The sequence below is a fragment of the Helobdella robusta genome (genome assembly GCF_000326865.2).
Source record: "Helobdella robusta unplaced genomic scaffold HELROscaffold_29, whole genome shotgun sequence".
Classification (NCBI taxonomy): Eukaryota; Metazoa; Annelida; class Clitellata; order Rhynchobdellida; family Glossiphoniidae; genus Helobdella; species Helobdella robusta.
In genome coordinates, this window is record NW_008704475.1 from 954,269 (window position 1) to 971,888 (window position 17,620).

Consider the following 17,620-nt stretch of genomic DNA (forward strand, 5'->3'; position numbering starts at 1 on the left):
GATCTAGACAACCTTGACTGGGGGCAAATGTTGTCAATTTTTGCTCGATTTTCGATATAAAATGGTGCTTTTTCTGTTAAAACAATGCATTTTACTGACATCATTACTGAGCAGTCATTCTTCTTTTTCAAAGCCAAATGTTCAATAAGCTTTATCATTATTCAAACTAGTAACTCTAAACTTTTTTTTCTTTGATACATTTGTTTAGCCTCTTTGCAGTCATTTATCTTGTTTAATGTGTTCATTTTTTTAGGATCTGTCAGTATATTTGTCAGTTTATTTGTAATTTTGTTGATATTGTTTTGTATGTCTTTTGTTTTTACTTTAGATTGTCATAAAATTGATTTTCAATATATTAACAATAGGTTTTCATGTTTTGGTCAGATGAACCAATGATATTGTTTTGTATGTCCTTCATTTTACTTTAGATTGTTATAAAATTTATTTTCAATATATTAGCAGTAGGTTTTTGTGTTTTGGTCATATTCATTATTTTTCTATTATTTTGGTTGATCCTTAAAGACTCAAAAACCAATTGGCTTAAAATTTTGTGATGGGTTTTTGGGTATGACAAAAAAAGTGGATGTGATTTTAATTTGCTCTTTTCTGAAAAAGTTGTTGATTTAGTAAAGAGTAAAGAGATTTTTGATAGATTTTAATGGGGAAAAACCAACCAATTAGCTTGAAATTGTGTGAATAAAAATTTTTAGATATGGTGAAAAACATAGGTATATTTAAATTAGTTCAACCTTTGAAAAAGATGGTTTTATTGGGAGGGAATTTCTAGTAAAAATGAAAGTTGGAAAACTAGTGATCTATTTAGCTTAAAATTTTGTGAATACAGTTTTTGAATAACTTACATGTTGCTGTTAGTAGAGTCGTAGCCTAATATAATTAACAATCTCAAGTGCTGAGGGGTGTATCACAAATAGGTCTTCTCTTGTCTACCATTTTGAAACAGTTAGTCTTTGGTATACAATGTTGATAGAAGTAATTTATTGTTATTCATAGCTCCAGTCTCATGAGCACCCAATACTTCTTCCCAACTGATTTCCTAGTATTGAGATATCTAACAATCATAAGTTTTTCATTTGCTGGATGTCTCTAATAAGAAAATCAAGACTCGTAAAATGATGGTTGGCCATTTGATACAGATTGTTTTGAGAGCTTACAAAATGCCTACAACAACAACAACACACGTTTAGACGACAGAGCAAGTTTAATTTACACTGAGAAAATCAAAGCAGGTCACTGATGTTTTCTTAATCAGGAATAACCAAGGAAAAATTGATCATATTACCTAACAACCAAGAAAAAATGGTCATATTTATTACTTATCGAATCAATACTCAGAACTGTAAGCCAATTGACAACATCATGCTATTCTGTTCATAGTTGTATAACTTAAAGCAAAAGAAAAGACATTTTCTAAAGCTTCAACAAGATTAAGAATAGACTTATCAAATTGTTGAATGACATCGTTTGTTGCATTCAATAACACTGGAAACTACAAGGATATGAAGATAGTTCATTTGGACGAATTTGCTCCATTACATACTGCCAACACAATGAATGAACTTTATTTGTGAAGAACAGAACTGAGAAGAGAGTACTGTTATAATTTTTTACAAATTTCTCAAAAGTATTTGAATATTCTAAGACCGGCATTGAATATAAGAGTGTGCCATAATCTTTATCATTATAAATGTTTAAAAGCCATGTTTTGGATCGTATTTATTAACCTGTCTAAGGCACATGACATGGTTCTGTCATCAACAGTCCTGAGTAAGCTCTTTTCACCATAGTGTCGAACCACAAATCGCCGTAAAAATTTTTTTATTCTAAAAGAATTGGGGATCTTTTAAGACATTTCTATACATGGGCTATGACAGGGGTGCAAAAAAGTGTTGTCAGGTCAGGTAAGAAACCTACAACTATGAGGCTTACTTCTTTATCCAGGCTTGGAACTAGCATATTTTTGTTTGGGGTTGTTGTTAAATAATCTAGCTCTTACATGCTGACATGGCAGGATTTTGGCTTTATGCCATATAGCTAATATTTATATTGAGTGTGTCTGAGCAAAATTGGTTTACAAAGCATTAAAAAGTTATATCAATATCTGGAAATAGTAATAGCCTGCCAAATATTTTCAATAATGAACTTGATATTTTATACTGCAATTATTTGTTAATTTGATAACTCTTAATAAATGAAAGTTGTTTTTTAATATGCAAATAATAAAACATACTTATGTAAAAATTAATGGGTTCCATCGAAAATTATACAAGTTTGCCTCACAAGTAACAATATAAATAATATATGTAATCAACGGACTTGTTGACTTTTTAGAATGTTACGTTAGAATTAATATAAAATATTAATGTAAAATATTTTTGTTAATTTAAAACTAAATTGTTTTATTGACAGAAGGAGAAATATTAACCGCAAGAGATAATTATTATTAGAGGTATAGAAAAGTGTTGACAAATATAATTAATTTTTTCAGCTTTGACATCTGATGATGAGTTTCTAAATGAAGATGATATTGAAGATATGGATGAATTTGATGATGATAGTGACGATTCCATCACAGAGATGCTGAAACAATGTATCTTTTAGTTTTTTTTGTCCAAATTATTTTTATTGTCATTTTTTAAGTCATGAGATACGCATTCTTCTTCACATTTTCTTGCAACTTGCAAGTCCAGTCTTCTTTCAACTCTATAATATTTTTTGAATTTCATGAAAATTAGTGGTTTCTTACTTTATTCTCAGCTAGTCTATCAATAAAACGACCAGATTGTTAATTTTACAAAATTATCCTCAAAACTCTTCTATTCATTTGTATTTAAACCTTTTAAATTTTTCTTTTATTGCAAGTCTATTCCTAAAGCAACAACTTTTACCTGCGTTGCCAACTTCACGCTACATGTGTAGGCTTAAAAATTTAATGTGGTTAGTGTTCAGATATTGGTATTTTTATATTAGTTGAGTGAATTTTCGCCTGGTTGCAGTGTTAGTTTAAATTATGCAAGTATAGATAAATTTTGAAAACCTAAAAGATCCAGAGTTTGGTTGGATGTGTAAACGTGGTTCTTCTAAACTATTGGTCTCTACATGTAAAAAATAATGTGGTTTTATCTATTTAGAACAAGAGAAATGGGTTTTCAAACTTACTGAAATCTGGCATAAATCATGTGATGATCCGGCAGTTTTGAATTTAGATAAGCACCTCAGCTCATTTGCTCTGCCACTAGATTTGTGTTTAAATATCGATCTAATAATCTTTTTTTATTTGTTTTAATAAATGCAATGATGCTATCAATCTTTATAATTTTCTTCTAAATATTTACTTCTTCACTTTTTACAATACTCAATAGCTGAATTTATTGTTACACCTTTTCTCACCGAAAACCCAAAATATAATTATTCTTTCACGTCAAAATTTCTTTCATATGAGTCTTTATTAATTATTCTTCTTTGAAAAATAATCCTCATGACTCGACTCTATTATTTAGTTATAGAACCGTAGTAATTCTTTCTTTTATTTCTAAAGTTTTGAAATAATTGTTTACACTCAGTTACTTGTGTGTGTGTCTACAAACTTTTAATTACCATCATTACACTCTGGCTTCCACAGAGGATACAGTTCTATAATCTCTCTTCTCAAGCTATGTAACGACCTAGTCTCTGTCTCAAACCTATTTTTCTCTTGGCATGTCTAGATTGTTCTTTCACACTTATTTTTATCTTCAGTCTTATAGGCTCACTGATCGATACTACGAAGCCACTAAACGCTTCTGCTCGTCTTTTGTCATATTCTCCTTTTTTTATTTATTTATTTCTATTACGCTACCTGTCAAATGCCCGTATCATCTTCAAACTTACGCTAATCTAAAATCTTTAATATCTTTTTGTATTTTACTTGTTATCTTGTTTAATATCCCATTATTTACTTATTTTTATCGTGATTACTGTTATTATTGTTACTTTTATTACTATTACTATAGTAATACTTAACTAGTAGAGCCCCAAACAGAAAAGATTTTTCCAATCCGCAACCGCCCGCATCCGCAGAGTTCACGTCCGCAACCGCCCTCATCTGCACTGCTCATCATCCGCACCCGCGAAAAGGCAAGCTATATCGGCCGTCTTAATCTCATGCTTAAAATTAGAAGATAGCAATACTAGGGAGCTATTTATTTACAATATAATTATAATCAAACAGCAGATAATCTGCCGAGAAGAATTCAATAAATTTCTAATTTAATAATTGAAATAACATCGGCAAAAACGAGCCCAAAATGAACGACGGTGAGGAACTCAACCAAGCTATTTAATATTTATGAAGATGTTATGTTATATATATATATATATATATATATATATATATATATATATATACGTATATCTATATGTTACTATAACAACAACACACGTTTAGACGACATTTTCCCCGAAATCGGGGGTTGCCGTTTGGCTACCTATGATGAAACTGAAATAACCCTCGACGCCATTCACATCTGTCACTCGCCTCAGTATCACGCAACCCCGCTTTCACTCTGTCCTTCTCCACCTGCTCTCTCCATCCCAATCACGGACGACCCCTTCCTATCACTTCTTCAACCTCGAACTCCAACGCTCGCCTAATCCCGACCCTTTCATCCCTTCTCAACACATGTCCATACCACCGCAATCTCGATCTCCTTATCAATGTCACAATGTTTTCATTCAGTCCCATCATCGACATCAGCTCTGTACTGCTCCTCCTATCCTTCACTTTAACCCCACACATCATTCTCACCATAGCTCTTTCAGCCCTCTGCAGTACACTTTCCTCCTCTCCTCAACACCCAAGTTTCACCACCATATACTATCGCTGCTCTCACACATGCTTTATATACCCTCCCTTTCATCACCACCACTCAACCCCGTCCTTGCGTTCATCCTATTAATCACATCATGAACACATTTCTTACATTTGAACTTGCCTTCTACCTTTTTCAGTGCTCCCCTCACACCACTACATTTCTTATGCACCCACTTCTGATATCCTATACACAATACCTAGTTAGCCTTCACTCTCCTGTCACATACTCCACAGGGGTCTATTTTACTTAACACTCGCTCCCCACCTTCCCCACTCACCATTACCTTCGTCTTACCAATATTAACTTTTAACCCTTTCTTTTCAATACCACTTTTCCATCTGTCAAATTTTAACTGCAATTCTTTCATGCTATCAACCATCAAGACTAAATCATCTGCATACAAAATCTCAAATAACAACCACTCCATTATGTTTCCACACACAACATCCATCACAATTGCAAACAAAAACGGTGATAACACTGATCCTTGATGCACTCCTACCTTAACACTAAAAGCGTCCGACACCCCCCTTTCGACCCTCACCTTTGTCTTCGCCCCTTCATACCGCTGCATCACAGCTTTAACAAGCCTCTCATTCACTCCTTTCTTCCTCAACGCCCATTCAGTGACCTTCCTCGGTACTCGATCAAAAGCCTTTTCTAGATCCACAAAACACATGTACAATCTTCGTTTCTTCTTTCTATAATTCTCCTGCAACATTCTCATTATGAACAACGCATCCACCGTTCCCCTACCAGGCATAAACCCACACTGCATTTCATTAATTGTCACCATATTTCTCAACCTCCTCTCAAAAACCCTCTCCACTACCTTCATTCCATGCTCTAGCAATTTCACACCCCTATATGACCCACTATCTCTCACATCTCCTTTGCCCTTATACAACGGCACCAACACAATGTGTCGCCAATCCTCAGGTATATCTTCATCATCAAACATACTGTTAGCAATTCTCATCATAACTTCAATTCCTATCACTCCACTCGTCTTTATATGTTCCGCCGCCACTTTCGAAACCCCTGTCGCCTTACCCTAGTTTCATTTCTCTAACTGCTTTCTCCACTTCCTCCATCGTCACCTTCTCTATGGGTCCGTGTGTGACCGCGGATTCCATATCTCCATTCCACTCATTCTCTTCATTCATCAACCTTTCCATATGAGCTTTCCACACCTGAGCTTTTTCCTCATCTATGCACAGCTTGCCAGATCCATCCCAAACATATCCATTCCCTATAACATCTTTCCTATCCCTCATTGACTGCTTTGCTACTTTGAACATTTTCTTCGAACTCACATCAAATTCCATTTCCCTCATTAACCTATCTGATGCTTTCGTCATTGCAGTTGCCACTGCCCGTTTTGCAACCTTCTTAGCCTTCCTATACTCAGACTCCTTCTTATCCTTCTTCCTCTTCCCCATTTTTTTTGATGCCACATCCATCACAACCATATTATGCTGCAACATACCAGGTATCGCCTTCACATTCCTTACGTACTTTCTATGCTTCGCCCTTATCAATATATAATCTATCATTGACCTATGCTCCCCTGACCTTTCTGTAATTAATCGTGCTTGTTTCCTTTTATTCCCCACCACCATGCTATGTGCATCCGCCAACTCCAACACTCTACGCCCTTCCTCATTCCGTATACCATATCCCCATCCCCCATGTACACCTTCATATCCGTCTGCATCAGCCCCCACATGACCATTTAAATCACCCAACAACACCACAAACTCATCCAATCCCGCTTGCCCAATCTCGTCAGAAAAATCATCATAAAACCTATCCTTCTCCTCTTCCTTCCTACTTTGTTGCAGAGCATATCCTGATATTACCCTCACTATTACCTTTCCAAACACCATCACCACCACAATTACACCATTGCTTTTCCACCTCACTTCCAACACCTTCTCCACCAACTCTTCTCTTACCATCACACCAACTCCTCCCGTACCATCATCCCCCTTCCACCACAACTTTCACCTTCCACCTTTAGCCCCCACAAACCTTGTACCCTCTCCTTCCATTTGATCTCCTGTAATGCAGCCACGTCAACCATTCTACTCTGCAACTTCTCCACTACTTCCATTTGATCTCCTGTAATGCAGCCACGTCAACCATTCTACTCTGCAACTTCTCCACTACTTCCAAACTCCTTCCTGTCAGCGTGCCTACATTCCAGGTACCAAACCTCCAACCCCTTGGTCTACAAGTAATCCTTCCATCCATAGTGCCTTGCACCGCAACACTATAGAGTGGGGTGCCAGTAGCCAGACCATCCACAGGGCCTTGCACCGCAACCCCATGGACTGGGTCTCCGGGGATTCTTCGCACCCTCTTCTGCCGGATACTGAGGACCATTGTCACTTCTGTCATCATAAGTATTTTTTTTGGCTAATTTTTACGCAGGACGCCCTTACGCAACCACAGTTATAAGCGGTGGGCCTAGCCTTTGAGGATCCAACATCACTCACAAGGCAGTGAGGGTCAGTTTAACGTCATAACCAGGATAACATCCGCGGCAAACCGCACTGACAAAATCGACAAACCGCAAAATCTGCAGAGTTTTGAGAATTTTCCGCTGGGGGCTCTACTGACTAACTAGTTAACATGCACTTGCATTTTAGAAATTGCGGTTTATGATTAAGTTTGATTGTTTCATTGATTGATTGGTTAGTCTATTGATTGATATTGCTAATTATAAATTAAATAGTTGTAAAAATTATGATTTTTATGTTGTTTCATGTTGTTTTTTTCATTTTAATAATATCTTTTTTTTTATTTTAAATATTTTGATATAAAAATATAGCTAAAGTCAAGTTCTCCAATTCATCATTTGGCAATTATAAAACGTCTTTGAACTCAAAAGTACGTTCCAAAAAAATTTTTACACTATTTTTATTTACAATTCTAGCATAAATAACTTGTGTTCATATATTCTCGTTTAGTGAATGAGTGAATGCTGTTTGAAAACATAATTACTGATGGCAAATAAAAAAATTGGTAAATTACAAATTGGCATTTAAAATCTGTATCCTCTTCCTGATTACTCTATTTTTGGTCATCGTTTTCATAAATTGTCATTTGTTGTATGAAAAATGAATACTTGATAATCGATGTTAAGTTTCTGATAAACAGGCACATAGGCATAGAATAATGATGTCTTTTCTTTTATTTATGTTTTGTAATATCTAGTAGAAGGTTCTTATGAAAACAAAAATTAAGAATGTTTGTTCAGAAAATTTGAAGTATTTTTAATTTTTTGCAATTTTATTTAATGCTGCTAGAGGTGGGGTTACAATTATAATAGACCAATTATGATTAAGATCACACACGGACAATATCTAGGGGATGTTCTGGATTGTACTGGAACAGCTGAAGCTGCCGTTCGAGCACGCATACCTAGTCGCAAACAATCGAACAAGACATGAAAGGTCTAAATTTAAATGAAATTGATACAACTGATCGTCTAATTTGGCGCAAAAAATTGATGGCAAAGAAAACAACGTCCTACCTTGGGAAACTGGGTCTCTGTATGCTAAACGAAATAAGATTGATTGATTGAATCATGATTAAGATCATCTAGTGACGCTATAACGATTGAAATTTAAATTCAAATTTTTAAAAAATTTAAGAACAGTCATGAAAAGCTGTGGGCTAATAAGGTTGATTTAGTTTTCAAGAAAGATGGCTTTGTGACTTACTATAAAGAACATCACACTGATTAATGTCTAATGTGGAAGCTTAAATATGCTCACACTTGCATATAACTAAGGTTGAATTAAATAAAATTTGTTTTAAACTAATATAAATAAAAAAAATGAAAAATTCTCATTTGGTGTAATGTAAAAGGTGAGATTGTGAGATATTTTAACAATTGAAAATATCATTTGGTATCGGCATTGGTAATTAATTTTTATAGCGCCCTTCTATGTTAATTTCAGAGGCACTTAGTGTATAATGATGAGGTTAAAATCATTTTTAGGCATACCAGCTTTGATCTGTTTGAAAATAATAATGCTAAATTGGAGTGAGTTCAGTTGTTTTTTCAAAGAAATAAGTTTTATTTCCAAACATATTTTATTGAAATCAACTCAAAAATCTATTTTTTTTCATTTGAACAACCTTGATACCTATTTCTATGATTTCAAAAAAAACTTGAACAAATGTTTCCTATTGATTAAAAATTTATTCACAAGCCAAAATACTCATACACTAAAAGAAATGTTATAAATATATCTTTTGGAGATTAATAGTTGGTACTTTCACATTATTTTATTTGTTTGCTCTTTTATATATATCAATCAGGAAGGTCCATGCAGATTGAACAAATCCCTGATGTGCAAGCCAATAATGATGACCAAAGCAACGTCATGCAATCCAATTAGAGTCGGAAAAATTACTCAAACAGGTTTGAAAAGTTTATGTAATTTGTCCAAATTTGTCTTGTTTTATTCACAAGTTTGCAATAATTATTTAACAGAATATGGAAATCCTGATGAAAAAAAATTATTCGTACCGGTGCCATTTCCGTTAATAATCCCTACGCCTTTGCTTTTCAATGTTGCTCCAACTCCCAATCCCTTGCCATTACCTTCACCTGTCCTGGTGCCGTATGTAACTCCTCTAAGCCAGGAAGCTATACAAAAAGCTTTAAAACAACTCAAGGTTACTCTAAGCTTATTTTTCACAGTATGTTGAAATAAAACGTAAGTTTTTATGTTTTTGTCGTTTTTGAAATTATTATGATAACATTCAGAAATTATCTTTTAGGAATTTCATGACAAATTGCCTGAAAACGAGAAAGGGACTGAAGATGATGATTTGAAACTGGTTAATATATTAAAAGAACTGCAAATTAAATTGACTGGTTTGTTTTATATCTAATCTAAAATAACACAATATTTTTTAAAAGAGTTCTTTACTTTTGTCATTTAGAGTCAAGTGAGGTGGTTAGTAATACCAAAACCGTTGATGATAAAAACATTGATGAAAATGAATTGAATGCAAAGGCTCATGGTGAATTATTAAACAACAATACCGTCAACAAAAATGAAATCGGAATGGATGATGGACAGATTGATTCTTCTAAGGTATGAGTTTGTTTCCGCATTTATATAAACAAAACAAATATTCTTGCAGGGTTTTTAAACAAAAGTAAACCGAAAGCTGTTCCAGTACAATCTAGAACATCCCCTAGATATTGAAACGATGTGACTTTCTCTACCTTAATGGCTTCGAAAAGATTGCTATTTTGAATTTGTTGTTGTGGATTGTGCAAGCAGGACAAACAAAATTGGACACTTTAGATAAAGTTGAACAGTGCTGAAACTTGATTGAATTGTTACCTACATCAGCTTTACAAACTGAACAGGACCATCGTCTAGTAGCTGTGGATTGGATGGGTTCACCAGTGTTCATTGCTTTGGTTTTGCTGATGTTGACTTTGAATCCATGATCGGCGAGTCTGGTGTTCCAATCTTGAAACATCTGTGATACATTCTGCTCAGACGTGGCTGTTAAAACGATATCTTCAGCCTATATTAGATTCCAAATGTCACCAGTGCGTATCGGTTTTGTGATTTATTCCATTACAGTTATAAATAACAGTGAACTGAGAATCGAGCCTTGGTGAACTCCAACGCCGATGTCAAATGCATCTGTGTTTCCAACCGTTGTGCTGACAAGAGTCTTTGTATTCGTATACATTTTCATCACAAGTCGAACAAGATATTCTGGAATGAGTTGTCGACGTAGACTCCACCTGATTGCTTCACGGGGAACTCGATCAAATGCTTTTTCAAGGTCTACAAAAATGTGTGATAGTTGTTGATGCTTTGTGAGGTACTTCTCTTGCAGTTGCCTGAAGGATGTGAATTGCATCAATTGTTGATTTTGTATTGAGCAATTTCTCCAGATTTCACGGCAAAGTTTTAGTAACGTTTTGATACCTGCAGTATCAAGATGCTTTGATAATGTCATTTGTGAGCCCAGAGGGCCCTGCTGCCTTTCCATACTTCATAGCTTTCAGAGCTTCTGTAAGCTCCTCTACAGTGATGTCTGGAATCGAACCTTCGATGGGTGGAGTGTCAAAGTTGACATTGATGGGATTTGTTTCATTTAACAGACGGTTGAAGTATTCTCTCCACTGTAGCTTGATCTCATCTTGTTCAAGAACCATCTCATTTTTGTCGTTTTTGATACATGAGGCACCAACTATGTCTTTTTTCGTACGCTTTGCTTGTTTTGCAATACGATACAGAGATCTCATTTGTTCACCTTTGATTTTAGTGAGCACTGATCTGTCCGAGTCCGTTCGACTTGACGTCTTGCGTAGTTGTTCTCACGAAAAATTTTATGATCATCAATAGACTCTGATTTTTACCATTGCTTGTATGCCGCTTTTTTTTCAGCTATTGCATTTTGTACACTGTCATTCCACCACCAAGTGTCCCTTTCATAGAAAACATAAACCATAACATAGAAAACATTTCTTACAACCCATTTTAACTAGGCTGAATTAATAAAATAATTGTTTTTTTTGTATTTCGTTTGAGCGTATATAAGTTAAGATAATTACAAAAAGGAGTATTTGAAACGAAACAAAAATTTATATTAATTAGAAAACCGAGAACAAAAAGCAAACAGCAAATTTAAAATACAAAATTTGCCGAATTATCATCTAAACCAGCACGACGCAGGATTTCGGTAGATTTGATGTGGTCCTTCAGACTAATTCGTTGCATCCATCGAAGCATTTTCATGTCGGTTCGTTGAAGTTGTTGTTCCAGTTTGGTTGTCATTGGCCATGTTTCTGCACCATATAACAACACCGGACGTATCACAGATTTATAAAGTCTTGATCGTAGTGGTAGTGGGATGTCACGCCTCATCAATATAAAGGCAAGGAGATGCCATTTATTCCAGGCTGCACGTATGCGTGCTCGAACGGCAGCTTCAACTGTTCCAGTACAATCCAGAACATCCCCTAGATATTGAAACGATGTGACTTTCTCTACCTTAATGATTTCAAAAACATTGCTAATTCGAATTTGTTGTTGTGGGTTGATGCAAGCAGGACAAACAAAATCGGACACTTTAGATAAAGTACCAATTATTTTTGAACAACGTTTATGACACCACTGGCTACAGTGCTGAAACTTGATTGAATTGATACCTACACCAGATTTACAAACTGAACAGTGCCATCGTCCAGTAGCTGTGGATTGAATGGGTTCACCAGTGTTCATTGCTTTGGTTTTGCTGATGTTGACTTTGAATCCATGATCGGCGAGTCTGGTGTTCCAATCTTCAAACATCTGTGCTGCATTCTGCTCAGACGTTGCTGTTAAAACGATATCATCAGCATATACTAGATTCCAAATGTCACCAGTGCGTATCGGTTTTGTGATTTCTTCCATCACAGTTATAAATAAAAGTGGACTGAGAATCGAGCCTTGGTGAACTCCAACGCCGATGTCAAATGCATCTGTGTTTCCAACCGTTGTGCTGACAAGAGTCTTAGTATTCGTATACATTTCCATCACAAGTCGAACAAGATATTCTGGAATGAGTTGTCGACGTAGACTCCACCTGATTGCTTCACGGGGAACTCGATCAAATGCTTTTTCAAGGTCTACAAAAATGTGTGATAGTTGTTGATGCTTTGCTTGCAGTTGTCGAAGGATGTGAATTGCATCAATTGTTGATTTCCCCGCTAGGAAACCAAATTGATAATTTCCGATTGTGATGCACGACGTTAATCTTCTCTCAATGTATTTCTCGACAATTTTCAGGGAGTGTTCTAACAGAGGTATACCCCGATAGGATGAACAGTTCAATGGATCACCTTTGCCTTTGTACAGCGGAACTGTCAGGCTATAGTTCAATTCAGTCGGCATTGAGCAATTTCTCACGGCAAAGTTGTAGTAACGTTTGGATACCTGCAGTACTTTGCTTTGATAATGTCATTTGTGAGTCCAGAGGGCCCTGCTGCCTTTCCATCCTTCATAGCTTTCAGAGCTTTTGTAAGCTCCTCTACTGTGATGTCTGTAATCGGACCTTCGATGGGTGGAGCATCAAAGTTGACATTGATGGGATTTGTTTTATTTAACAGACGGTTGAAGTATTCTCTCCACTGTAGCTTGATCTCATCTTGTTCAAGAACCATCTCATTTTTGTCGTTTTTAATCCATTTTAATACCAACTATGTCTTTTTTCGTACGCTTTGCTTGTTTTGCTATACGATACAGATATTTCATTTGTTCACCTTTGCTTTTAGTGAGCCACTCTCTGCACTGATCTGTCCGAGCCAGTGCGACTTGACGTCTTGCATAGTTGTTCTTCTCACGGAAACTTATAGTCATCAACAGACTTTGATTTTTGCCATTGGTTGTATGCAGCTTTCTTTTCAGCTATTGCATTTTGTACACTATCATTCCACCACCAAGTGTCCAGCTATTGCATTTTGTACACTGTCATTCCACCACCAAGTGTCCCGTTCATGCTGGCGTTTTGTACCAATTTTCCCATATTTTTGAATAGCCTTCGGTGTTGTTACTTGACAGCGAAGAAATCAATTTTCGTGGCTGATGGTCCACTTTTGTATGTTATGGGGTGTTCCAACCTCTTTCTAAAATATGTGTTCAGTAAACAAAACCCGTGACTTTCAGCAAACTCAAGGATGTGGTTGCCATCTTCATTCCGTTCTTTATAGCTAAAACCGCCATGTACGTTGTCAAAACCATATGTTTTCTCTCCAACGTGGCCATTGAGATCGCCTCCAATCAGGATTGTTTCAGATTTTGGTATTGTTGAGATGGTGTCAGAGAACGCAGCCCAGAAGTCATTTTTCATCTCTTCTGATTCGCCTGTCTGGGGTGCGTATGCAGAAAAAGTAATCATCGTTTGCTTTTCTAAGCGAAGCTTGATCCACATGAGACGTGAATTAATCCTTTTAATATCCAGTACTTCTTGTGCTAGACCTGCCGTAAGTGGGTGGCTGGTATTTGACTTGAGTGAGAACATTTAATTTAAGGAAATTGGCCAAAGATTAAAAAGGATTTTGGAAATTGACAAGAAAGATGAACGTCATTGTTCTTAACATCCCTAAAACCAATACCGAGGGGAATGAACGAGTTCAGACAGATTTTCTAGTTATGCTTTGCGTATAGTTAAAGTAGATAGGTATAGGTAACCTTTGCATAGATTATCTCAGACTTAGATTGATGGACCAATTCAAAAAAAGGCTTAGCGTCAGAAAGAAGACATTTTGAGACGGATGCTGAAAAATGTAGACTATATGCGATATCATCTGAAAGACATAAAAATGAAAATACGTCCAAGTTTACAATTTTCATGTGTTGGATCGGTTGAAAGGACTGCTACTCTTGGATTGATTGATTTGGCTGGCCATTCTAGTGAACGTCTTCAAAAAAGAAAGGATTGCAAGAAAACTTTTTTATTAACCGTCTACATAAAACTTGCATTATTTTTAAATGCTTTCCATGCAAAACTCTATTTAACAGGTTATATATATTTTCTGTTTTTGTTAATTCAAGTTTATTATAATTTGTTTACATATACTTTGAAGTTGCTGTTAGAAATAACATTTTTAAATTATTTATTCATTTACAAGGTGTCTAACAGTCATAGGAGCATTACGGAGGCTACAAAATCAGACGACTCAGGTAATCAATCATTCAATCTTCGTTTTGCGTCCAGAGACCCGGTTTCCCGAGGTAGGACGTTGTTTTCTTTGCCATCATCTTTTTGCGCCAAATTAGACGATCAGTTGTATCCATTTCATTTAAATTTAGAGCTTTCATGTCTTGCTCGATTGTTTGCGACCAGGACTTCTTTGGACGGCCTTGGGACGTGTGCCAGGTACTTCAACATCTGCAAGAGAAGTTATGGCACTGTTTCCACTTCGTTTGACATGACCACCGCAGACGGTGTTGCCGGCATTCGTCCTTTATATCATCTAAACCAGCACGACGCAGGATTTCGGTAGATTTGATGTGGTCCTTCAGACTAATTCGTTGCATCCATCGGAGCATTTTCATGTCGGTTCTTTGAAGTTGTTGTTCCAGTTTGGTTGTCATTGGCCATGTTTCTGCACCATATAACAACACCGGACGTATCACAGGTTTATAAAGTCTTGATCGTAGTGATATGGACACTTTAGATAAAGTACCAATTATTTTTGAACAACGTTTGTGACACCACTGGTTACACTGCTGACACTTGATTGAATTATTACCTACACCAGCTTTACAAACTGAACAGGGCCATCGTCCAGTAGCTGTGGATTGGATGGTTTCACCAGTGTTCATTGCTTTGGTTTTGCTGATGTTGACTTTGAATCCATGATCGGCGAGTCTGGTGTTCCAATCTTCAAACATCTGTGCTTCATTCTGCTCAGACGTGGCGTGTTAAAACGATATCATCAGCATATACTAGATTCCAAATGTCACCAGTGCGTATCGGTTTTGTGATTTCTTCCATCACAGTAATAAATAACAGTGGACTGAGAATCGAGCCTTGGTGAACTCCAACGCCGATGTCAAATGCATCTGTGTTTCCAACCGTTGTGCTGACAAGAGTCTTTGTATTCGTATACATTTCCATCACAAGTCGAACAAGATATTCTAAAATGAGTTGTCGACGTAGACTCCACCTGTTTGCTTCACGGGGAACTCGATCAAATGCTTTTTCAAGGTCTACAAAAATGTGTGATAGTTGTTGTTGCTTTGCGAGGTACTTCTCTTGCAGTTGCCGAAGGATGTGAATTGCATCAATTGTTGATTTCCCCGCTAGAAAACCAAATTGATAATTTCCGATTGTGATGCACGACGTTAATCTTCTCTCAATGACTTTTTCGACAATTTTCAGGGAGTGTTCTAACAGACGTATACCCCGATATGATGAACAGTTCAATGGATCACTTTTGCCTTTGTATAGCGGGACTGTCATGCTATAGTTCCATTCAGTCACCATTAAGCAATTTCTCCAGATTTCACTGCAAAGTTGTAGTAACGTTTGGATACCTGCAGTACTTTGCTTTGATAATGTCATTTGTGAGTCCAGAGGGCCCTGCTGCCTTTCCATCCTTCATAGCTTTCAGAGCTTCTGTAAGCTCCTCTACAGTGATGTCTGGAATCGGACCTTCGATGGGTGAAGCGTCAAAGTTGACATTGATTGGATTTGTTTCGTTTAACAGACGGTTGAAGTATTCTCACCACTGTAGCTTGATCTCATCTCGTTCAAGAACCATCTCATTTTTGTCATTTTTTATACATGAGGCACCAACTATGTCTTTTTTCGTACGCTTTGCTTGTTTTGCTATACGATACAAAGATTTCATTTGTTCACCTTTGCTTTTAGTGAGCCACTCTCTGCACTGATCTGTCCGTGCCAGTGCAACTTGACGTCTTGCATAGTTGTTCTTCTCACGGAAAATTTTATGGTCATCTACAGACTTTGATTTTTGCCATTGCTTGTATGCACCTTTATTTTCAGCTATTGCATTTTGTACACTGTTATTTCACCACCAAGTGTCACGTTCATGCTGACGTTTTGTACCAGTTTTCCCACAAACTGTAGTTGCAGCGTTCATCAAAACGGTTTTGTAAGTACTCCAATCTGTACTGGCTTGCGATTGGTGGTCTAACTGTGTTGCGACGATCTGTTGAAATTTTTCTCGATGAATATTGCTTTTCAGCTTCCACGTTTTGATTCTCCGAGGCATTTGTTTAGACTTATGTTTTGACAGTTTGACAACCAGGTCAGCCACAAAAAGTCTATGTTGGGCGACACATGATTCGCCAGGTATAACTTTGACATTTTTGAATAGCTTTCGGTGTTGTTGCTTGACAGCGAAGAAATCAATTTGCGTGGCTGATGGTCCACTTTTGTATGTTATGAGATCTTCTGACCTCTTTCTAAAATATGTGTTCAGTAAACAAAACCCGTGACTTTCAGCAAACTCAAGGATGCGGTTGCCATCTTCATTCCGTTCTCCACAGCCAAAACCGCCAAGCACGTTATCAAAACCATCTGTTTTCTCTCCAACGTGGCCATTGAGATCGCCTCCAATCAGGATTGTTTCAGATTTTGGTATTGTTGAGATGGTGTCAGAGAATGCAGTCCAGAAGTCATTTTTCATCTCTTCTGATTCGCCTGTCTGTGGTGCGTATGCAGAAAAAAAGTCATTGTTTGCTTTTCTAGGCGAATCTTGATCTTCATGAGACGTGAGTTAATCCTTTTAATATCCAGTACTTCTTGGGCTAGCGGTTCTCTGACAAAAATTCCAACACCATTTTTGGCCGTCTTTTGACCATTCCAGAATAGTTTATATTTTTCTTTGTCTGAGTTGACATGACAGACACCATTCGATTTCTATCGGGTTTCCTGAAGGCAGCAGATGTCAATCCTTCTACGCTCGAGCATTTCTGCGATTTCCATGCTGCGGCCAGTCAGTGATCCAACATTGAGCGTTCCAAGTCTATGTACCATAGAGGGGCCATTCTGAATTTTTCTGCAACATCCCTCCGCTATTGCTTACTTCCCAGGGATTCTTGGCACCCCTTGATCACTTAAGGCCTGCTGGGGACTATGGGCCGTTGTTTTTCTTTGTGATGGCATAGGAATAATTTGGGGAAAAGTTTTTACATCCGGACACCCATCCTGACGACAACCACCAGTTATAAGCGGTGGGCCTA

The 17,620-nt window shown here is 36.8% G+C and overlaps 2 protein-coding genes across 2 annotated transcripts; one reads left to right on the plus strand and one right to left on the minus strand.

Moving 5' to 3' along the window:
• Window positions 1–2,653: 2,653 nt before the first annotated feature.
• HELRODRAFT_174255 (hypothetical protein) lies at window positions 2,654–7,259 on the minus strand (the record flags this gene model as incomplete). The annotated part of the gene is made up of 5 exons (XM_009020797.1): window positions 2,654–2,721; window positions 3,702–3,824; window positions 6,361–6,701; window positions 6,882–6,933; window positions 7,025–7,259. The coding sequence occupies 5 exons, from the start codon at window positions 7,257–7,259 to the stop codon at window positions 2,654–2,656; spliced, it is 819 nt and encodes a 272-aa protein (XP_009019045.1).
• Window positions 7,260–9,236: 1,977 nt separating this feature from the next.
• On the plus strand, window positions 9,237–9,997 carry HELRODRAFT_174256 (hypothetical protein; the record flags this gene model as incomplete). The annotated part of the gene is made up of 4 exons (XM_009020798.1): window positions 9,237–9,309; window positions 9,382–9,566; window positions 9,672–9,768; window positions 9,837–9,997. The coding sequence occupies 4 exons, from the start codon at window positions 9,237–9,239 to the stop codon at window positions 9,995–9,997; spliced, it is 516 nt and encodes a 171-aa protein (XP_009019046.1).
• Between the last annotated feature and the right edge of the window lie 7,623 nt (window positions 9,998–17,620).